The sequence below is a fragment of the Lissotriton vulgaris genome, chromosome 1_1, assembly GCF_964263255.1.
Source record: "Lissotriton vulgaris chromosome 1_1, aLisVul1.2, whole genome shotgun sequence".
In the NCBI taxonomy this organism is placed as follows: Eukaryota; Metazoa; Chordata; class Amphibia; order Caudata; family Salamandridae; genus Lissotriton; species Lissotriton vulgaris.
Genome location: NC_141685.1, coordinates 447,073,979 through 447,096,037, shown reverse-complemented (window position 1 = coordinate 447,096,037; position 22,059 = coordinate 447,073,979). Strand labels below are relative to the sequence as shown.

The 22,059-nt window shown below is 46.1% G+C and overlaps 1 protein-coding gene across 11 annotated transcripts in view; it reads left to right on the top strand.

Annotated features, from left to right (window-relative positions):
- DOCK7 (dedicator of cytokinesis 7) overlaps positions 1–22,059 on the top strand; it is an 864,306-nt gene that overhangs the window by 541,175 nt on the left and 301,072 nt on the right. For all 11 annotated transcript variants that reach the window (XM_086953476.1, XM_086953469.1, XM_086953439.1 and 8 more), the window contains 2 exons: positions 3,173–3,343; positions 15,861–16,000. In XM_086953476.1, the coding sequence (XP_086809602.1) occupies positions 3,173–3,343; positions 15,861–16,000 (311 nt within the window). The remainder of the gene's footprint in view (positions 1–3,172; positions 3,344–15,860; positions 16,001–22,059) is intronic.

Below are 22,059 nucleotides of genomic sequence, written 5' to 3'. Positions count from 1 at the left end.
AATAATAACAGACTATCTAAGTAACACAGTGCAGATGATTTAAACATTGTGCTGAATACAAGTTCCTGATTGAGCCTGTCCATTGGGCTCTGCTGGATCATATGTAGAGCAAGATCCTATACAAGCCAGGCAAGTGTCCGGCTAAGGTGTGTAATGTACAGTTCATGCTCCGTAGAAAACCCTCTACAAATGTGGGCCAGCACCGGGCGACGCCTGATCATATGAACATCATGCTCCGTAGAAGATCCTGTACAAGCACTGGTCTGACCTGTTGGGGAGACAGACAGACAGACAACACGCCAGGCAATGACTTTTCATACACACATCATGTTCCATATGAAATCCTCTACAAGCCGGGTGAGCACAGGGCTGTTGTCTGCACATATGAGGCTCATGCAGTGCAGAACACACTCAACAAGCCGAGTGAGCGGCACTGATCATGTGTCGGTTATGCATTCCAAGAAGACCCTCTTTCCAACCTACAGGCGAGGCCACCAATGCTCCCATTTCCTGAGTCAAACCATTTTGTTTTCTGTTACACCATCCAAAGCACACAAACATTTGGGGGGCAATTTCGTAACAAATAAGAAAATGACAGGAATACCACTTCCAACTTTAAATATTTCTGTAAGAAAAAAGGGCTATTCTGGGTTCCCGCAGATGCTTAATAGAGGGCAGAGTTGGACCCTTCACAAACGGAAAACTTTCTGTCCTGTGCACCCTTGCTTCCCTACTTGGGACACTGGAACAGAAGTGAAACAAGGCGCTCTAATAGGCAACAATGAAGATAAAAGGGGGCCGTGAAATAAGATATCCAACCGTGATCGCATGATTTGCCCGAGCTTACATCAAAGACTAATAGCTGTCTTGAATTCCTGGGGCATGGGGTTAGCGCGTGGGCGGCAGGCAAAGACCACATGGAGGCTCGGCTTGTTTTGGTTTATAAGGTTCAATAGGACCTCGAGCTGAGCCCGAGCAAGGCATCTGGATCAAGCCTCTGCTTCGACCACCTGTAGTGTGTGTTTCGCTCGCTGAGAGAATAAAGACCTTGAAGCACACCAACAGTGTGAGGAAATTGTTTTATGCAATTAAAACCCGCCCTCTGCCCCAAGCACTGAAGCCCAACCCCCTTCCCGAGGCTGTCCCGCTAACAGGCAACGCTGAAAGGAAAAGTGCGCTGGCACCAGTGTAAGCGCCTGAACGCTTTCCAGTGACCGAGACGTGCCGAGAGGGTGCCCGAAGCCCCTTAGTGTCCCGGCCCCTGAAGGGTGATGCCTGGCAGTCAAAACCATCCTTGGACTGGAAAGACGCCTCTTGCATGCCCCCTCAGAAATACACGTACTCAAGGGGCAGAGGAGGGGACTCTGTGACCGCTAGTAAGGTAACAAGGAGTAGAAAACAGACGAATATGTATTAATAAAAGAGAATTTTAAGAGTTAATGCTTGTTTTAGCGGGGAAGGTTGTTCGAGCAGTACCCAGTGCTACTCTCCACCTTGTCATGAGTGGATATATGAGCTGCTCTACATCCTTTCATTAGACTCCCTGTTTCTGCGCTTCCCCCCTGCACTGTTTCATTAGACGCCACATTCCCTGCGCTGCACAACACCCTCTGGTTAGAAGCCCTGTGCTGCTTCACACCCTTTCTAATTGTAGACTAAAGATGGCCTCTTGTATAACAGGAAGAGGCAAGGGCACAGTACTCAAAACAAGGGAAAGTAAAAGAGCGCCATGTGCGCGTTGTAGGCACGCTGTGAGCGTGCACATCAGCATGGCCTGCGGCTCATGCCCAGTGGCGGCGCGTACAACTCGGTGAAGCAGGCGCTGCAGCAGTTCAGTAGGTGAGAGCGGTTGTCGCAGTCCAAGATGACCAGCGGGCCTTTTCAGGAGTACATGACGGCCCAGCCGAGGGCCCAGAGGAGCCACAACACACGCATTATTCTACCGGTCACAGCGCTGCAGGGCTGGTAGGAGACAAGCCATAGAGAAGGCGGAGGGAGGGAAAGCACGACATGCTTGTTGAGGGAGACGAGTACGCATGTACGGGGGAGGGGTGTGTGTTTGTTTGTGTGTGCGTGTGTGTGTGTGTGCGTGTGTGTTTTGGCGCAGTTACTGCATGCAGCTGGCTTGCGTGGACAGAAGGGGGACAGGAGATGTGCACACCAGGTGTCTGTACGTGCATGTTCACGCGCTCCATTCGCCTCTGCGCGTGCCCATCTCCTGTCTGCCTTCCGAGGCAAGTCAGCAACAATAGGTCTCGCTAGCGACAGCGCATCGCACTGTGTCACCAGGTGTCAGACCTAAATAGAACAAAATAGTACCTCAATCACCTCGGGAGCAGCGAATGGACTGTAAAGAGTACCCCGCTAGTCAACAAATGGCCATTAACAGCTGGGCTTCAATCCCTTTTTTGCTAACAACAGTGTCTGGCAAGCGATATGTGTGCTAGCGCATGCTATCGCAGGCTCGACCCTAAAAAATAGGTTTGCAGCTTTAAAAACTTCTACATTCACACATGACCTATGCACCTCCCCAGTGAAATGAATTTGTGCCAAACAAAAGGGAAATACTTGTCTTCGACCTCTCCATGCACCATGTAAGGCTGAAGAAAAGAATCTAAACATTGTGATTACTTAATTAGGAATTCTGGGCTTACAGTCTGCTTCATTGTGGAGCATATAGGCGTTGACGAAGTTCGAAGTCCATTAATTGAAAGAGTAATGCAAAACTATATCTAGAAGACTTTCAAGCTTGAAACCTATTGTTTCAGACTAGTAGCAAGTTGATTCACTTTCTTTGGCATTTTAATAAGCAGCCCTCTTCGTAGGGAGTAGTGTGTGAGAACCCCAAGAGATCTCCGTTTTCATAGATGCACATATGAGAAAGGGCAATGGATCTGTTTCTACACATAACCATAAGGAATTATTTCTAGAATTATTACATGTTTTAAAGATGTTATTCATGATTTAGTCTGTGGAAGAACTATTATGTCATACCAGATTACATCAAAGCTTGACTGTAAGCATTTAGAACAAATGGTAAGGAATACATCAAATAAAGTCACCTACAGTGTACAGTTTGTGACGTATATGCATAAATATTTAATGAATATGTTTTCTTTTAAGATATTGTTTTATTTCTATTGAAATGGTTTGTTTGCCTCCTTTCTGGTAGGTTTCTGCAAAGCTTTATTTGTTGCCAAACCCAAGTACTCTAGTGTCTTTGAGACTGGACTTCCTCCGTATTGTCTGCAGCCATGAACACTATGTTCCCCTAAACCTGCCATGCAGTTTGCTCACACCACCTTCCTCTCCATCGCCATCTGTTTCTTCTGCAACATCTCAGGTAACCAAACTATATAACTTGTCTGCTGACCACATAAATTAGAATATGATCACTCTGACGTTACCAGTCAGTGGCTTGGGTCAGATATCCCAGATGGAAACAAAATACATTTCTCAATGGCAAAAGCACACACATTAATTTTCTGTTTGTTTGCATTATTTGTGAAAACACTGAAAAACTCCACTGTATGTCACAACAAATAGAAACTGAGCAAAGGAAAGGCTAAGAATATATTTTTGTATAGTGATTCTTGGTTCATTAGTGAGTTTAATATAATGTAACAAATATCCTGCTGAAATGTCCTCCTTACTTGGAACAATGGTCTCCATGTCATATTTTATTTGTACCAATAATGATATCACCTATGTACACATGGTGCACTGTGACAAGATATGTCTCTTACTAAAACATGGGAACACTACCACTTTTAAGGGCAGCACCAAAAGCTGTGCCAGGGCCGTTATGTATTCAGGTCAGGAACATATGAGGTCCTTCTGTGAGTCTCCGATCCTGCAATGTATGGGTCTCCTGCATGACTGGTCTGCTCAGGTTCCTTTTTTCAGTACATACACAGACTGTCAGCACCACGCCTTTGTCCCGTTTTTCTAGATGGATTCTCCCCCCTCTCCTGACACTGGTTTGTCATTAACACCAGGTGCCTGTCACCCAAAACCGTTTCTTCTGTAAGCTGGGTCGTACCTCAAAGGGCAAAATGCAAGGCTGCTGCGTTAAAAAGTGCCACTTCAATGTATTTAGCTCCAGCCAGACTTGCTTCGACTGGCAGCATCTTGTTTCAGTCAATTAGTTCATATCAAAGATCAGCACTCATCCCACCTATAACCAACTCCAACATATAGGGAACCTTATTGATTAATCTCTCTTGCATGATTCCTTTTCTTTACAATGGCAAGAAGGATTCAGTACACATTATAATGCAATTGTGGATTCCCCCCATAATATGAGACATGGGTGTCTCATCTGCACCAGGAGTCCACAGTCAACAAAGGGGGCTATTCCTTAATAGGTAAAGCCATACCACTTGGAATTGTATATATTGTGCTTAACCCTTACTTCATCCCCCAAGTCGCTAGCAGTTGCTTGAAGTCAAATCATCCAATCTCCAAGGAGAAATGCTGTATAGAAAATAGAACTGACCAGTTTGTTACTAAAATATCAGTCTCTAATTATTGTACTTCAGCCTCATATCCAAGGCATTTGTAAAAATTCTCATGATGTCAGCCTTCTTTGGAAAACAGCTTGATAATGAGAATTTGCCTAGCCTTGGTGCTGGTAAGTTCCAATTCTATTAAGGACTCTGAGGCGAGGATTATGCCATTCTTTCATCGCTTTATTCTCCACAGCAGCAAGAAAAAAATATATCACAAATGACTTTTTCCATGAACATACGGGAAAAAAAACAAAGTCAAACATGAGTCCTATCACAGTGTCCATGCACCGGTGGCTCCCATCATGCTCCGCTGTTCTTGCCTCCTCCTCTTTCTTCGCGCGAAGCTTCAACTCTAGTCCAATCACGCATCTTGTTTTGAATTATCCGTACCTGCAATAGAAAACACCATCAGATCTATCCCGTTCCAACAGAACGTCAGCAGTAAAAGGAAGAGCATTACATCGCAGAGCAATAGCCGCACATCCAGTAGAGGAACATAAAAGCTTTACTTACTATGCATACGGGGAGGGTCCACTTCAAGGAAGTCACTGGGGGGGATAATCCTCGCCTCCGAGTCCTTAATCGAATTGGAACTTACCAGCACCAAGGCTAGGCAAATTCTCATTCTATGGCAGGACCGGAGGCTTCGGATTATGCCAGTTCAAAGCTTACCGACCACCAGCCGAGCCACTTCGATAACTGGCTTGAAATAGAACCTCTTGAACATGGAGTCCGAGGACCAATCAGCCGCCCTCATCAAATCCTCCAGTTGAGCCCCAAGGGCAAAAGCTTTCGAGGCCATGGACCCTCTCGCCGAGTGAGCCCCAAATTGCTTGGTATCAATCCCCGCCTCCTGCATCACCCAACGCACCCAGCGGGCGATCGTTGGCGAAGTAACTGCCTTATACGGTTTTCGTAGGGCAATAAGTAGTTGCCGCTCACCCGGAGAGCGAGTATCTTCAGTCATATCTTCATAAGCACGGAGGCACTGCACCACGCACAGTTTGGGGGAGTCCAGAAAGGCCGGGTAGGAAATAACCCTATTAAGGGTCTTGGTCCGCCTGCTGACGGTAAAAGAAACTCCCTCTGGAGAAAAAACCCTGGCCGTGATATCCAGCGCTCGCACGTCCGAGACTCTCCTGCATGACACAAGGCACAACAACATGGCCAATTTAGCCGTCAACTCTTTACGAGATAAGAACCTGTTTGGCTGCCAAGAAAGGAAATAATTCAGCACCCTGTTCACGTCCCACAGGACGGAATACCGAGGTTCTGGCGGCAAGGAAAGCCGTATACCTCTCAAAAGCCTGCAAACAAAAGGGTGTTCCCCAACCGGGGAACCCTGAACCAGGTCATGTCCCGCCGAGATCGCAGACCTGAAAGTATTGATCGATCGATAAGCCAGTCCTTGGTGAGCCAGGTCGGCCAAGAAATTTAGGACATGTACTACAGCTGCCCCCATGGGATCAAAACCCCGTCGCACACACCAACGGCTCCACCTATGCCATGCTGATCGGTAGCGTTTGGTTGTGCTGTCAGCCCAAGCCTTGGAAAGCAAGTCCTCTGCTTTTCCCGAAAAGCCAGGCAGCGTCCAGCAACGCCTGAGAGCCTCCACGCCATCAGGCGCAGCGAGCCCTCCTGGACTAACCTGTGGGGAGCTCCTTCTGGATTCAGTAGAATGTGAGGAGACTGGGGGAGTAGGATTGGAGAATCCCAGGAAAGTTCCAGAAAAACCGGAAACCAAACTTGTGACCTCCACCACGGAGTGATCATCTCCACCTGCGCCCACTGACGGCGCAGCAACGCCGACACGCACGTTATCATCGAGAACGGTGGGAAAGCATACCCCTGCACGCCCGACCAGTCCTGGAGGAACGCATCGGTCGCCTCTGCCAGGGGGTCGGGCGCCAGCTGAAATATCTCGGGAGCTGGTGATCCAGGCGGGATGCAAAGAGGTCCACCGAGAACAGACCCCACCGGTCCGAGAGTCTGGAGAATAGAAGAGGATCCAGCTTCCAAACGCTGGTGTCCATGACATTCCTCGAGTGCCAATCGGCCACCTCATTCTGGCGTCCCGGCAAATATTCCGCCGTGACCGACACCTGATGGTCCAGGCAAAAGTGCCAAAAGTCCCTGGCGGGGTCCGCCAGCATTTTGGACCTGGTGCCGCCCAGATGGTTGATGTAACGGACCGCCGACACGTTGTCCATCCTGAGAAGGACACAAGATTGCACTCTGTCCTTGGTCCAACATTGCACGGCGAAGGAGCCGATAGCAACTCCAAGCAGTTGATATGTAAGGATTGCTCGAAAGCGGACCAGGCGCCGCCCGTGGAAAAATCTCTGCATCTGGCACCCCAACCTGAACGACTGGCGTCCGACTCTATTACAATGTCGGGAGCAGAGCCGAAAATCGCACGGCCATTCCAGGCTTCCATGTGCGTGAGCCACCACCTCATCTCGTCCCTCTTATCGTCCGATAAAGGAATCAACTGCGAGTACGTCAGTCCCCTCCAGAGATGGTACGCCTTCAAGTGTTGCATGGCACGATAATGGAGGGGGCCTGGGAAGATAGCCTGAATCGAAGACGACAACAGGCCCACTAACCGCGCCAGGTGACGCAAGGATATCAACTGTTTTGCCAGAGTTTGGCGCAACTCGTGTCTGATCCTCGACATCTTCCTGGCCGGCAGACTCAAGGTGGAAGACACCGAGTCTATGTTGAAGCCGAGAAATGTCGCGCACTGCGCGGGAACCAGAAGAGACTTTTTCTCGTTGATCACAAACCCTAAGCCCTGCAGAAGGTTGACCGCTGACTGCAACTGAGACAGCAGCCGCCTGGGGCATTGGTCCATGAGCAGCATGTCGTCTAGGTATACTATCATTCTGACACCTTGGGCCCTCAAGGCCTCCACCGCCGGACGCAACACTTTTGTGAAGCACCATGGCGCCGAGGAGAGCCCGAAAGGTAGAGTGGTGAACTCGTAGACCCGATCGTCCCACCTGAACTGGAGGAAACGCCAGTGTGGAGGGAAGATCGGGACCGCCAAGTAGGCGTCTTTTAAGTCGAGCCTGACCATCCAATCGGACGGGCGTAAAACATCCCGCAAGAGATGAATCCCCTCCATTTTGAAATGGCGATACACCAGCCATTCGTTGAACTCCTTCAAATTGATCTCTGGTCGCCTGCCCCCTTCGACCTTGTCTACCAAGAAGAGATTGCTGAGGAAACCAGAGGGGTGTTCGCAAGCACAACAAATCGCCCCTTTTTGGAGGAGGGCCGCGACCTCTTCGCTCACCAAAGCAGCATCGCGCTGGGAAAAGGAAATGGGGCGAGGACGTTGAAGCTGACACGGACGGCCATGGAACTCCAATTGGAAGCCCTGCACCGTCTGCAGCATCCAAGCATCGCTGGTAAGGGAGGCCCATGCTGGAAAGAACTGCGCCAGTCGCCCTCCCACTCGCAAGCTCGCGAAAGGCAGCACACTCACCTCGACCACCGCTTTGTTGTTGGCCTCTCTGACCACCACGTCCTCCAAACTTCTGCCCTCTTGTGGGGTAGAAATTGTTGAATCGGGCCTTGTCTTGATACTGGCCGCGTCCAGAGCCTTGTCCTCTGTCTGAGCTGTTGCCCCGACCGAACTCGCGGCCCCTGCCTCGTCCGGTCTTGTCAAAAACACGAGGTGCGAAAACCTTCTTGATGTTTGACTGAGCACGGTCTAGGGAAGTGAAAGTAGCTACGAATTTCCAGAGCTCCTTAATGAACGGGTCACCGAACAGGCCCCCTTGGGCCACCGCTCCCGCCTCCGACGAGGCGAGATCGCCCAGCTTGGGGTCCACCTTGATCAGGAGAGAACGCCTCCTCTCCGTAGAGAGGGCGCAGTTGCCGTTGCCCAAGAAAATGATGGCCCTCTGGGCCCAGTTGGAGAGCACTTCTGGGGAGATCACGTCGCCCGACACCTTGGCCTCCTCCGCCATATCCAAGATTTTTGTCATGGGGCCAATAGCGTCCAAAAGCTTGTCCTGGCATGTACGCCAGGACCTGTCGATCCCTTTCCGGGGGTCTTTGACGAACTTCTGGAGGAAGGTTGCCATCTTCGGGTCAATATCCGGGGTCATGGCCACTTTACCCTCCAACGAGGGCCGGGGACCCTCCGCTCGCAGGCGGCTCCGGGCATCCTTATCCACCGCTTCCTCAGGCGATTCGCGACGTATTGGGCCACCTTGTCGCATGGGACCCACTCGGAGGACCTGGGGTGGACGATGTCGTCCGGGTCCAGCATGTCGGACGGACCCGCGGAAGAGGAGGGTTGTGACGGCAGCCACGACCGGGAAGAACAGGCTTCCTCCTCCGAGTCCGGAGAGTCGTCGTCCTGCTGCGGGTCCGGGGACATAGTACGGGGTGAAGGAGGAGGAACTTCCGAAGGAAGAGGTTGAGGAGATTGTGAGTCCTCTAAGGCCTTGAAGGCGCTCTTCACCCGTGCGAAAGCCGCCGAGTCAACCCCCTCAGTGCAAGGCTTCTTCGGAGGAGGGGGGGGGAGGGGATGTGTCCGGGCCGTAGCCGGTGCAGGATTAAGGGCGGCAAGCTTGGCGTAAGCCTCATCCCGGCGCGCCGAGAGTCGCTGTTCGAGGGGGACCATGGCTTGGTCCACCGCGCGGTAGATCGAGTCATCGACCGCCTGGTAAAAATCATCGTCCAAGGGGACGTAATTCAGAGGGTCCTCCTCTGGGTACTGGTCCGCATCCCTCTGCATGGTGAGTTCAATTAGGCTCGGAGCAGAGAGGACGAAGGAAACCTAAATGACCCTCCACAGAGCACTCTGTGGTCTGGGGGTGTCCTAGCGACATGGGTGGCCAAAGGCGCACAATAAGCGGGCTTGGCCCTGGAAACGCTACAGCCCTCAGCGTCCTGGGGCGCCCCCCGGCAAGGCGTTCCCACGCCGAACAACGGCACAATTACGACCCCGAAGGGTGTTCAAGAGCACAAAACAACCCAGAGGGTGTCAAGAAAAAACAAGGGAAGACCTAATTGCGACCCTGAAGGGTGTCAGAGCCGGGAGGCTGGGCACGGGCTACCCGCTGGTGACAGGACCGCGCCAGAACACTCCGGAAAGCACCTGGGAACGGCCCTTCAGCAGACGAGACACCGGCCCTTAGTGGCAAATCCACCGCACCGCACACTACTGGGCACCAGAATCGCGTAAGGAGCGCACCAGGCGTCCCACGACCGAAGAGGGGAATCTGTGAAGAAAATAACAGAACCAGGAGAGAAGGAAAAACCAACTTAACTTGCTGCGAGCAGCGAAGAAAGAGGAGGAGGCAAGAACAGCGGAGCATGATGGGTGCCACCGGTGTATGGACACTGTGATAGGACTCATGTTTGACAGTTTTTTTCCCGTATGTTCATGGGAAAAGTCGTTTGTGATATATTTTTTCTTGCTGCTTTGGAGAATAAAGCGATGAAAGAATGGCATAATCCGAAGCCTCCGGTCCTGCCACAGAATTTGATATCCAAGTGAACAATCACCTCACAAGGCCATGCCTGGCCAGTGATGACTCTTTATCTGTGAGTTTACAGGAAGTGAACTCCATCATCACTATATTTGTATTCGCAGCTGTTCAGGGCATTATAACTCTTGGCTTCAAAATTTCAAAGAGGTAGAAGTATTGCACAGCAGGAGACGGCGTATAAAACCATGATTCATTGGTACTACACCCCACTTAGACTCCAAAAGATGTTCCCCGGCTTTGCTACTCTCTACTGGTGCTGTCAGGCTGCCCAGGGCTCCTTCATGCACATATGGTGGTCCTGCCCACTCATCAAAATCTTTTGGAAAGAGGTTCTGAGTCACATTAGGGAGGCGGTGGGGTTTCCTATACAGAGTGACCCGGGGATAGCAAGTTTAGGGCTCCGTCTGAGATCCCTCAAAGCCATAACACTCGGACTGGCGCTTGATCTTCCACCTGCTTACTGCTGCAAAACAGGTTATAGCGCTTCACTGGAAGAAGGCTTTTAACCTCCCCCCCCATCCTCAGTATGGCTCACTCGACTATAGCATGTCATGGCGATGGAGCACCTCTCTCATAGACATGCCCACACTGATGCTAAATTTGAGCACACTTGGCAGCCTCTAGTCTCACACCTCTCTAAACTAGAACATGCCCAATCTGATCCCCTTCACTTGAGAGCCCTCCAACTCTTCACCGACCCCTTGCTCCCAAGGGGACAAGCCTGTGAGGACGAGATGGGGTAATTAGGGGAAGAGATCCGAACCCCTCCTGCGATATGACCGGACATGGTCCTAGGCCCAGGGCGTTTGCCCACCCGCTTCCCTGCACCAAGGAGACTCCGCATCATTCTCTCTCCCCTCCTCTTTTTCTCTCTCTTTTCCTTTCTCATTCTTCACCCTCTACGTCTTTGACTGGTGGGGCTCTGCCCTCTATTCTCCTTCCCCTTTTGTTTTGCAGGCCAGCAGATCTGGGGGTCTCTCCCCGACCATTAGTGCTAAAACTAGACAATAACAAATTACAAGAGAGGCAGAAAAGAGAATAAAAACAGTTATTCAAAAGATGATTGAGCAAGGAATTCTTCATGAGGTACTTGGTAGTCCTTGTAACTCTCCTGTGATGGGAATTTAAAAAAAAAGAATGGCAAGTGGAGAATCGTACAAGATCTCCACAAGATTAAAAAGGTTGTTGTTCGATGTTGTCCAGTAGTATGGAATCCAGGAGTGATTTTCTTTCGGATTCCATCAGAAGGAGAATGGTCTACAAATTTTGAAAAGTTCTCTTGTGGTGTAGAATCCCATAAGGGTATACAGAAATTCATTCAATGTTTAGCCATATATTGAAGAAAGATCTAGGGAGCTTGAAGTTGCATTGCAATTCAGTCTGAGTGTAATATATTGATGACCTACTGGTTGCACCTTACATTTTTTACAATTGCTTTGTTAAACCATCCAGCTGAAAATGGACTTAAGGTTTTCCTAATTTAAATGAAGTATTGTCAAAGGAAGTCTTTATCTTGGACAGCATATTGAAAACGGTGAGAGGAAAGTATCAAAAGAACGTGTTTTCACAATTCTGAAATTGAGTCAGCTGACCACCCAGAGGGAAGTTTGATGTGTTTTGGAATTGTTGGATACTGTTGTCAGTACATTCCAAACTTTGATGGCAAAATCTTTAGTAAGGTTGACATGTAATGATGCCCCAGATCCGGTACCATTTGATGATGAATGTTCTGATGCGTTTATGAAACTGAAAGAGAATTTTTGTCATGTGCCTTCCCTTGTCCTGATTACAATTTAATGTTGTTTCTGTTTTGCCATGAGAGACATAGATGTGCACTTTGATTCTTAAAATAGAAACATGGAGGTTTAATGCGCCCAGTGTTGTTTTTTCTGCTGTGTTGGATCCAGTAGCAGTTAGTCTTCCAGGTTGTTTGAAATCGGTGGCAGCTGTGTACATTATCATTGAGCAAATTGTTATTGGACAGACTATAATTGTATTTGTCCAACATTTGTTGAAAGTCTTTTGACCAGAACGAGAGTACAGCATATAACTAACAATAGACTGACTGGCTATGAGCAGAGAACATCTCTATTAGGAGGTGTATTGTCCTCATCCAGCAACACTGCCTCTATTTCAGTCAAGAGTTGTGAAGACAGGGAAAATAATGAGATTAATGACGAACCAGATCATAATTGCATAGAAGTGACTGAGTTATTTCAAAGTCAAATATAGCTTTGCTTCAGTCACTAGGGCCATAAATGTGTACATAAAATACATAAAAACACATAATACATGGTTAAAACCTAGACTACTTACATTAAAACAGCAGGTTCATACATAATGAAAGAAATCATGTCTATAGCAGTTACAATAGTAAACAGATATCATGATTTTGAGAGAACCCAATAAGCACAAACAACAGCGGCATAATGTAAGGCAGTACATCGTAAGAGCACAAATCAAGAACCAGGTGCAATGACTACACAAATGTCCCCTTAAGGGATGAAGAATACAGCAAGGTACAAAGCGGTGCCAGGGGATCAAAGGTAAAGATCAACCATGGCTCTGATGAAGGGAAATAACCTTCCTTCTTAACAACCACATTGTACTTACAAATTTGGCAACCGCACAGGCGTTTAGCGTCCAGCAATCAGTTCAGAATTTAAAGATCATTGCAATGCTTGCGTCTGCCCAGCTGCCTACAAATGGGTGATAACCAAAATCAGCTTACGCAGGCAGAACATACAAAGAGAACATGTGGAACAGAATGATTGCACGCTGGAAACTCATTCCATCATTTGGAAGTGAAAGATTTCAGCGGTAATGCGCCCACTCTGAAAAGGAAGTACAATTTCTTGTCCATTGGAACAGTAATGTAGTCCCAGAATAACTCAAGGCCACAGGAAGACTTGATCTGTAAATTGCCGCAACAAAATGGCACTGACAGCTTTACGGGCATCGCTGGCCATTATTCTAAGCCAATCCTGTTGTTTCAGGGACTCTTCAGGAGAAATGTTACCAACACCTGGGGCCTCGCATAAATCAAACATTCCAGACAACAATTTTTTAATGTGCAAGTGCCAAGACATGTTATTAGTGCGGTCTACCTTGATAAAGTCCTGCGGGGCAGCAGCGTAATATGCAAGTGCAGGGTCTGTCCAGAGTCTCCTCCAATACAGAATAGTTTGCAGTCTAGCTTTCCCCTCTATCCCTTTCGCACCCAGACCCAGAGAAAGTGGATAAGAAAGGGTACTAGCAGGTAAAAGGACGAGGGATCTAATAAATGTATTCTCGATCTAATCAAGTCATTGGGGTTAGAAAAGCCCCTGAGGTAGGTACATAACTAAGACCAGACTTTAAAGAGATACCTTTGGACATGGCTGCTCAGACTTTGTTTCTTGATGGTTCTTGCTTGAGAGACCAATATGAGCATTGAGAACTGCCCTTGCAGTATGTTCCATTTCTGAGACTTTAGAAGCATCTTCTCTGACAAACGTAACTTCAGCACGGATGGCAGAATTGGTTGCATTAACAAGAGCTTGCTGCTTATCATAGAATGTGTATGCAATAAATTATACAGACAGCCAATATGATTTGGAGTTGTCCATTACTTTGGTCAACATGGGGTTTATGGCATTCTCAGGAGCCCCTATAAACAATTGTGCTCACATACTGGGTTTGTTAAAAGCTGTAGAAAAGCCAAGGGAAATTGCTTTGTCAAATGTATTGTCCATAAAAGTGGAAAAGACATGGTCATGCTTGAAAAGAAGAATGCAGACCAAGTGGCAAAATATTGTGCATTACAAGATGAGACAGTTGTACAAGAGGGTGAAAATGGAGAATTGAGAACTAATTCAATATAAGGTGCAGACAATAGAAATTGTTTCTTTGTGAATTCAATTCAGACTATTTCGAATGAACCAAGGTATTTACAGTAGGATGCCCCCGAAAATGAGAAAAGATAATGGGAGAGACTAGGCGACAAGAATACTTAGCAGGATCTGTATGTGAATGCTAAGCACAAATATGTCCATCTTGTCTCAACGTTATAGCCCATACATGAATAGTTGCATAACAGGTACCATACAGATAAGGATAGTTTAATTAGAATATTAAAAAAATACTGAGAAAATACAGGTTTTTGAAATGTTGCTAAAGATATTTGGAATCAGTGTCTGATATGTCATTTGAATAATCGAGGCCAAAGAGCAGTTACTTGTATGAATCATATTGGCAAATCAGAAGGCTCAATTACAAGACTCCAAGCAGATTTTATTGAGATGCAAAATTATAATGGTTTAAAGTACATCTTGGTAGTTATCTGCTTCTTTTCGAAATGAGTGTAGCCATTTCCCACTAGCACATCAGCTATCCTTACAGTTGCCAATTTTCTATTCCTACCTCTATTGAGACTAATCGTGAAACTCGCTTAAACAAAAATGATTTTAACAAATAATCTGCACAGCTTTTAAGATCAATCAAAAATATAATTGTAGTTGTCGACCACAGTATTCAGCAATCCACTCTTCATGCTACTCTACTCTACTCTGTACCATTCCAGTCTATGTCACACAGCTCTACTCCTTTTGACTCTGTGCTACCCTAGTCCATGCCACTCTACTCTGCTACTCCACGGCCACTCTATTCTACGCCACTCTATTCTACGCAACTCTGCTCAACGCCACTCTGCTCTACACCACTCTACGTAGCTATTCTCTATGCCTCTCTAATCTGCTCTGCTCCTCTCCATTTTATTCCACTCTACTCCATTCCTCTCTATACCAATATAATCCCCACTACACTCTATGCCACTCTGCTGCCTGCCACTCCACACAATGCCACTCTACGGCACTCTACACCACTCCACACTAAGTCTCCCTGCATATTTCTACTCTGCGCCTCTTCACTCTACGCCATTCCACTCTACACCACTCCATTCCACTCTACATCACTCCACTCCACTCTACATCACTCTACCCTATGCCACTATACACGCTCTACTCTATGCTGCTTCACTCTACTCTATGCTCCTTCACTCTACTCTATGCTCCTCCAGTCTATGCCGCTCTGCTGTGTGACACTCTACTCTGTTCCACTCTATTGTACACCACTCCACTATACGCCACTCCACTCTGGCACTCTACCCTATGCCACTCTATGCCTCTATAGTCTATGCCACTCTACTGTATGCAGCTCCTCTACCCTACTCCACTCTACATCACTCCATGCCATGCCACTCTACGCCATTCTCCTTTGCGCCAGTCTCATCTCAGACGCGCCACTAGGTTTTAGCTGTGCTCATAAGCAGCCACGCTGTTGTACAACATGGCTATAAGACATTGGGAATGCCAATTGCTCTCACATAGGTGAGACTCTAAGCTGCTCCACAATTGTGCGACTTGTCTTTATTCCTTGCCAGCACTTTGGCAGCTAAATTTGCTTGGGATGACTACACAGTATCCAGGTTAGCTGGGTTAAAGGACAATCTGAAATTACAGGCAATAAAGCATATTTGTTAGGTTGTGTTATCAGTAGGTGATTATCTGAGAAACAAATCAGCTCAAATTAAACCTGAATTAGGATTGTAAATCTTCACATTTTAAGTTTCAATTAAAAAACTATAACTGCATGAAGTCATCTATGCAAGTACTGGGAACAAGTGGGTATAATTTCACTAATTCAACACTGTTAAAGGTCCCTTAGTGCATTGCTTTACAAATAAATAGAATGAGGAAAATGATGGAGTTGATGAAGTTGTATTGGAAATGCTTTCGATTTGATCTGTGCTTCTTATTGTACACAGGCGAGAAATGCATGTTACACAATCTTTTTTCAACAGAGTTCTGGATTTTCGACGATTATCCAAGACCAAAAGATTGCCAATATGTTTGAACTGTCGTTGCCTTTCCGCCAGCAGCATTACTTGGCAGGACTTGTGCTTACTGAACTGGCTGTCATTCTTGATCCTGAGGCTGAGGGGTGAGTCATCATTACACACTAGATTGAGGTCAAATTTCAGTGCATACAGACAAGCGCACTCCCTTTATTAGATTAGATCCAGGATTAGGTCAGCACTGCTATGTTAAATCTGTTGTATTGTCTGCGTGTTATAATGTTTGCAGAAATTAATTAATTCAGGAGAAACTTTGCAATAGTTGGATTTGCATGCAACATTTTTGCAGATTGTCTCAGCCTAATAGAAAGAAAGATTCAGTGCCACAGATATTTCAGCTTTAGAGTTTGTATAAAACAAAGTGCAAGACTAAGGAATAAAGACTCATAGTTTCATGAGCAGACATGTCCATGAGTGTATTTTAATTATGATGGATGCTTCTAACTGCAGATTCCTCACCTTTAGACTATCCCCTCTCACCAGACTAGAGCCAGAAGATTTTTCACCATAGCTCCTGCATGCTGGTAGGTGGCATTGAGCCGCTATGCGTTGACTCCGCTCTGCCCTGGAAGTGACTGCTGGAACCCCAACTCCTAGGTGCCACCAAAGCATGCTGACATCAGTTCCTTTCTTTATGCGTCTTCGTATGGGAGTCAGGAGCTAGCCCTTACTTTTTTATCTTCAGTTGACAAGCCTTTTGTTTTGTCCGAAATTATTTCCAATGTCCCCTCCTATAGCTACAAGGTATATGCCTTGTAGGGACTGTTGCAAACAGCCGCCTATGAGCTGTACCTCTGGTGTTTGGGTAAGGCCACAATGCCATGATGAACCTGAAGTCGATCTGCAACACCAAAGCCAACCTGTATGTCGCCAAACACCACAGACCCGTTCCAGTTCGAGGACAAAGACTCTTTCCATCTCTCGGCCCATTCTGCTACAAGTCAGCATCATAATCTAAGTCTTTGGTTGAATCCAATTCAAAAACAGAAGCACAAGAACTCAAAACGGCCTTTGACACAGCCTTGCTATGAGGATGTCAATGTGACCTTCGGGCCCAATGAATCTGCGGGGACCTCTAGTCAGGTTACCGCCAGCAGGTGCTTTATGTGCCTCCCAAACCTGTTTCGAGTTCAGTTCCAACTTTGACGCTGGCTCCACTTCTGACAGTACGCTCCTTGCCAGTTCCTACAGGGTCTATTCAGGAGGATGATATTGATCCTATTGTCCTTTCTGACTCTGACACAAAGCCATTTTCTGACACAGAACCAATGCAACCAATCTAATACAATTGGAATCTGACATAGCAGACCCCTTGCTGAAGGGCCACCCTACAGTGCATCACCAGCTTTTGGGATCAGTCTCTGACCAGAGCCAGCCACCCCTTGATGATGATGGGTTATGTTGGTGATGGTGGAAATTAGTTTGTTTCTCAGTATGATGATAGTTTTTATATGAACCTACAAGAAGCTAGTGGACTGATTACTTCCTCTAACACCGAGCTAGTTTCACCTCTTAGCCCTTCCACAGAGGACTCTGCTTCATTTGCGAGGGTCATTAGACGAGTGGCAGAAGATTTGAATCTTCAATTTTCTTCCATTGTGGTGAGAACTAATGTCCACACAAAGGTGCTACAGCTCACACAATTCTTATTAGAACCCTTACTACCCTTCAACAAGACTGAGGCCGACACCCTCTTGTGCACTTGAAACAAACCCTGCTCTTGTCTGCCAAGAAACAGACAGATGACGCATGTTCACAGACCCACTCCGACAGAGCCTGCTTTCTTATGCAGTATCCTACTACTTGAGAGTTTTGTAGTACAGACCTCCACCGGCAGTGTTAATTCTACCTCTTTTCTGGCTACCTCCCTGAATAGAGAGTCAAGAAGAATTGAGACATTTGGGAAGAGCCATGTGTTGTTTTGCTAGCCTCATCCTTCATTCTTTCAACAACGGATGCTGTTCTGCGTTCTAGTCACTGAAGAGGTGTAGGATCCAACAAAAACATCATGCATCTCCCTTGGCACACTACTACACAGTTAAAAAGATTGCACAAGACATGAGATTGTCAGTTCAACTAACCTTATATAAGGAACACCAGGAGTTTATTGAGAAACAGAGTTACATTTTAAATGTGTACACTAGACTTGATACTTTTGAAGACTTGGCGAAGAGTTTAGGACAAATGACCAGTGAGACTGAAGACAAAAGACGTGTTGGAAACAGAAGACTAGCTTCAAGACTGTGATCAAATACTAACAGATAAGAAAAATCTGAAAAGTTAGTTACAAGATTTACGGGACAGCAAAATGTGTACATTTCTTAGAGACCCCTATTAACACCATAATAATCACATGTATATCTGAATGGATGAGTTAAAGATAGTTTGATTAAGAGATAACACAAACATTTAGAGCAATTAGGTGGGCACTATGGACATGGACTAGTTGGAAGAAGCAATGCAAGAAACCTTAAAAAGAGACCTGATGGGTGAAGTATTTCCATCTACCTCAAACAATAAAGTCTCTTTTTAGGAAAACACAGAGAGAGAAAGGAAAAATGAAATTCGGGCCTTGAGGCCAAGAAAATTATGGGCTTGATTTACTATTTGGCTGGCGTCCGGTCGTCTGCCAGGATTGTGCAGAATATTATGTCCACCCTGCTGACTGATTACCACTCACCAGATTTAGAGATCACCGCCGACTCAGCTTTGACCTCTGTTGATGGCAGTTTCTCAGAAGGCTCTACAATGTTGGTGGATGGCCGCTGTCTTGTAGGTGGCCATTCACCAAACATTTTTTGTTTTTCAGAAACTAACTTCACTAGTGTGACTTTTTTCTGAAAAAGCAAACTACTACAAATACCCACACAGGCATACGCATTGTTGCAGCACCAGCATACAGAAATGCATTCACGTTTAACATTTCATTTGAACATATTTTGTGATCCCACAACTAAAAGGCTATTTATATTATTAGATGATATACATTATTGATGCATTTGGAATATTGAAATGATCGATTATTGACCTGCATCGATTTCATTAAGCTCTTAATTATGTTAATCCTAGAATTCTGGTGACAATATCATTTGCAGATCCTTATGTACAATAGTATTATGTAATTGTAGGATTGAAAACCAAACATAATTAATAACAAAATATCGAAAATCTACTGACAAGAACTTTTTTTCATCCTTAAAACTTTCACTCACAGAATATAATCAAAGGCCTTCCCCAAAGCCAGAAATTGAGATTCAAAAGATAATATCTGATTAACAAAATTTAATACACTAAGAACAATTAATGGAACACTTTAGGAACAGGAGGTTCCTAGAATATTATCTACACAAAATAAAGGAAAAAGCTCATCAAAAAACTTGTCTCCATCCCTGTTACATAAACAATATATAATAATAAATTATCCAGAGCAAACCAACGAATAATCAGCATTATCAGTTAGGAAGCATACGTCAAGCCTCAAATTCTTTTCGTTTAGAACATCCACAGGTAGAAAACTGGATCCGGAGGAGTCTTCCAACAATGTTTCAGTGGGCCTGTAGGTGGCGCTGTATCGCTCCGTGATGACTCCGTACAGCCCCATAAGTGACAGAACACAGCGCCATGTAAGTGCCGCACCTGCTCGCCGAGGTAAGGTCTTTTTTTCCTACACCATTGGACACAGAGTTAAAGACCAGCCCCCCAACTTTGTCAATGTTCTGACCGTTCTCGAAAAGTTTTTGACAGTGTTCTAGGGAATGATGTCCATGCCAAGACTGCAGAAAGCCGATGTCAGTCACAGACCCACACAAGATATACTTCTTGTGATTGACTTTAGGCCACTAGCCTAAGGCACGAGACAAATGTGTCTTTATGCACCCTAAGGCAATTTGAACTGGGAACCTAAACTCTACATCCCTTAACATAAGAAGCCTATGGCCTGCTCCCATTCCAGGTTGTGGGCCTGAACACAAGGCCACTCCTGTAAAAATTCCACTTCCGGTTTGAAGTCTTCCTGTAAGTTAAAGGCTAGGTATGAATGTATTGTGGTCAAGCCGTACTTGGCTCTGTCCTGCCACTCAAAGTCTCAAGGGCATTCAGATAAAGATCAAAAGATAACCCCCCCCCCCCACCCTACCCATCCCTAAACGTCTCCTGAATCTGAAAGGATCCTGCAATTGGTCCATGTGGTCTCAGAGTTTTCTGTGCCATCATTGACCCAGCTGCAAATGGCCGTCTTCAAAAAGCCTATACAACAATTGTTTGGTGTGATCCATCTCCTCTGGTGCTCCCTCCGGCCCTACTGAGCCATAGGGGGTCTCCCATTAACTTCCACTGGCAGTTCTGTCACCAATACAGTCTGCTCCCCAGGACCTGCTACTGGGCCCCTTCTGACTTTGGTACTGACTTCAACTACGTTATCAAGGACCAGAACGGTTCAGTTCCTTCTTTACTGACTCTGCTTGTGCTGGTCGATAATCTGATTCCAACTCAGGTCTTCAACCCCAAACTAACATCAGCATGCTCCAGGCCTATGTTACATCATGAAAGCATAACCAGAAGTTATTCAACCGGTTTCCAAATCTGGACTTCTGCCTCTATACCACTAAGAGGAGAAAATGTACACACATTTTCTCTCCAGTTCAGACCTAGTGCAAGGCACCAATGGATGATGAGGAAGGGGACAGGTTGCTGCCTCCTCATTATATTGATAATGCATTATATTTGGACTCACAAAATGCCAGGAGGCTAGACACATCTCCTGAAACAGAGCTATTAATGGAGGAATGCTTTGTGTGCACAGGTGCTTCTCAGGGCAGTGAAGATGCTAGAATTGCAGTTGCACACTATTGATACAAAAACACACGTATTGACTGAGATTCATTAACCAGTGTCCACTTTATCCGTTGTGTTATTGGTACTAAATGAAGCCCTTACTAATGTCCTAATGTCTTCATAGCCCAAGCCATGCTCATGCTGACCATTCAGTCAATGTATGGCAAGGTGACAGACCACCTCCCAGTAACCCGGACTTCCTGGTTGAACATCTTGCACTGGAGAGACTGATTGTTCAAGTAAAGTCAATCTGAAATGCTTTCTGACCAATTCTGTGGATAGGCTCGGCTCAAAAGGAGATGCCATCAAGAAAGTCAACAGAAGAATCAAACCCCACTGAAAAGGTTCAACTAAAGTTAACCTAAACCCTGGTGGCTGATCAGGAAGGCACTTCAAAATTGACAAGGCAGCCTGGTAACCCTTGACCGTAGCTAATGCCAGACCCTGCTGTGCAGGAGAAACTAAAATGCAGGACAGTAGAAAGGCAAGCCTTCTGGTCGACACTACTGCACATATTTGTTCCAGTGACCCACATAAATGGATTTCATATCAGGATTTTTGACAAGCCAATATGACATCTGCGACTTCATCAGGACACAAAAGGAAAGGCATCCATGTAGGTTGAGCCATCACAGCGACTATGAAGGTCACTGTCTGCATTGGATCGAGGTGAGACTTTTGACCATTGATGGGAAAGACCAAGTCATAAAGCAGAGTCATCCTGAGCCTAAAGTTGTTATGCCTAGTAAACTGATCCTTTAGTGATTGTTCTGGATTCATGACAATGCTGCCATTATGCTTTTGATCACTGTATTTTTTCCTATGCTTCATATGAGAAGCCAATAAGAAACCTCCTTCTGTTCCTTCCAATAAAGCCCATGTGGATGTGCAGAGACTAGACATTCAGCAACTTGATGGTTTATGCTATCAGTACAATTATTCCTTCATTCTTCTCCCTTTAGGTGTCCCATGGCTGAAGCGATTGTTGATTACAAGGGCTGCTTCACACTGGTTCCATTTAACTCTTTTGTTTGTTGATTTTCCCGCCTCTTCTTTTCCAGTCTGGCTACTTCTGCAGAAAGAGCAGGTTGGTTTCTTAGAGGCACTTAAGATAAAAAACAACTTCTTACATTTTATAAAATCAAACATGCTGTTACCACTCATGGATGCCCTATGTAGATATGACTTATTTCTGTAACGGTAGACGACTCTTTGATGTCTGCACGTCCCTAAATTGCACTGTTGCCATTCCTCTGATATTGAAAAGGCAATTCTTTAAGGAACTGAATGGAACTGAATGGACAACTCACTG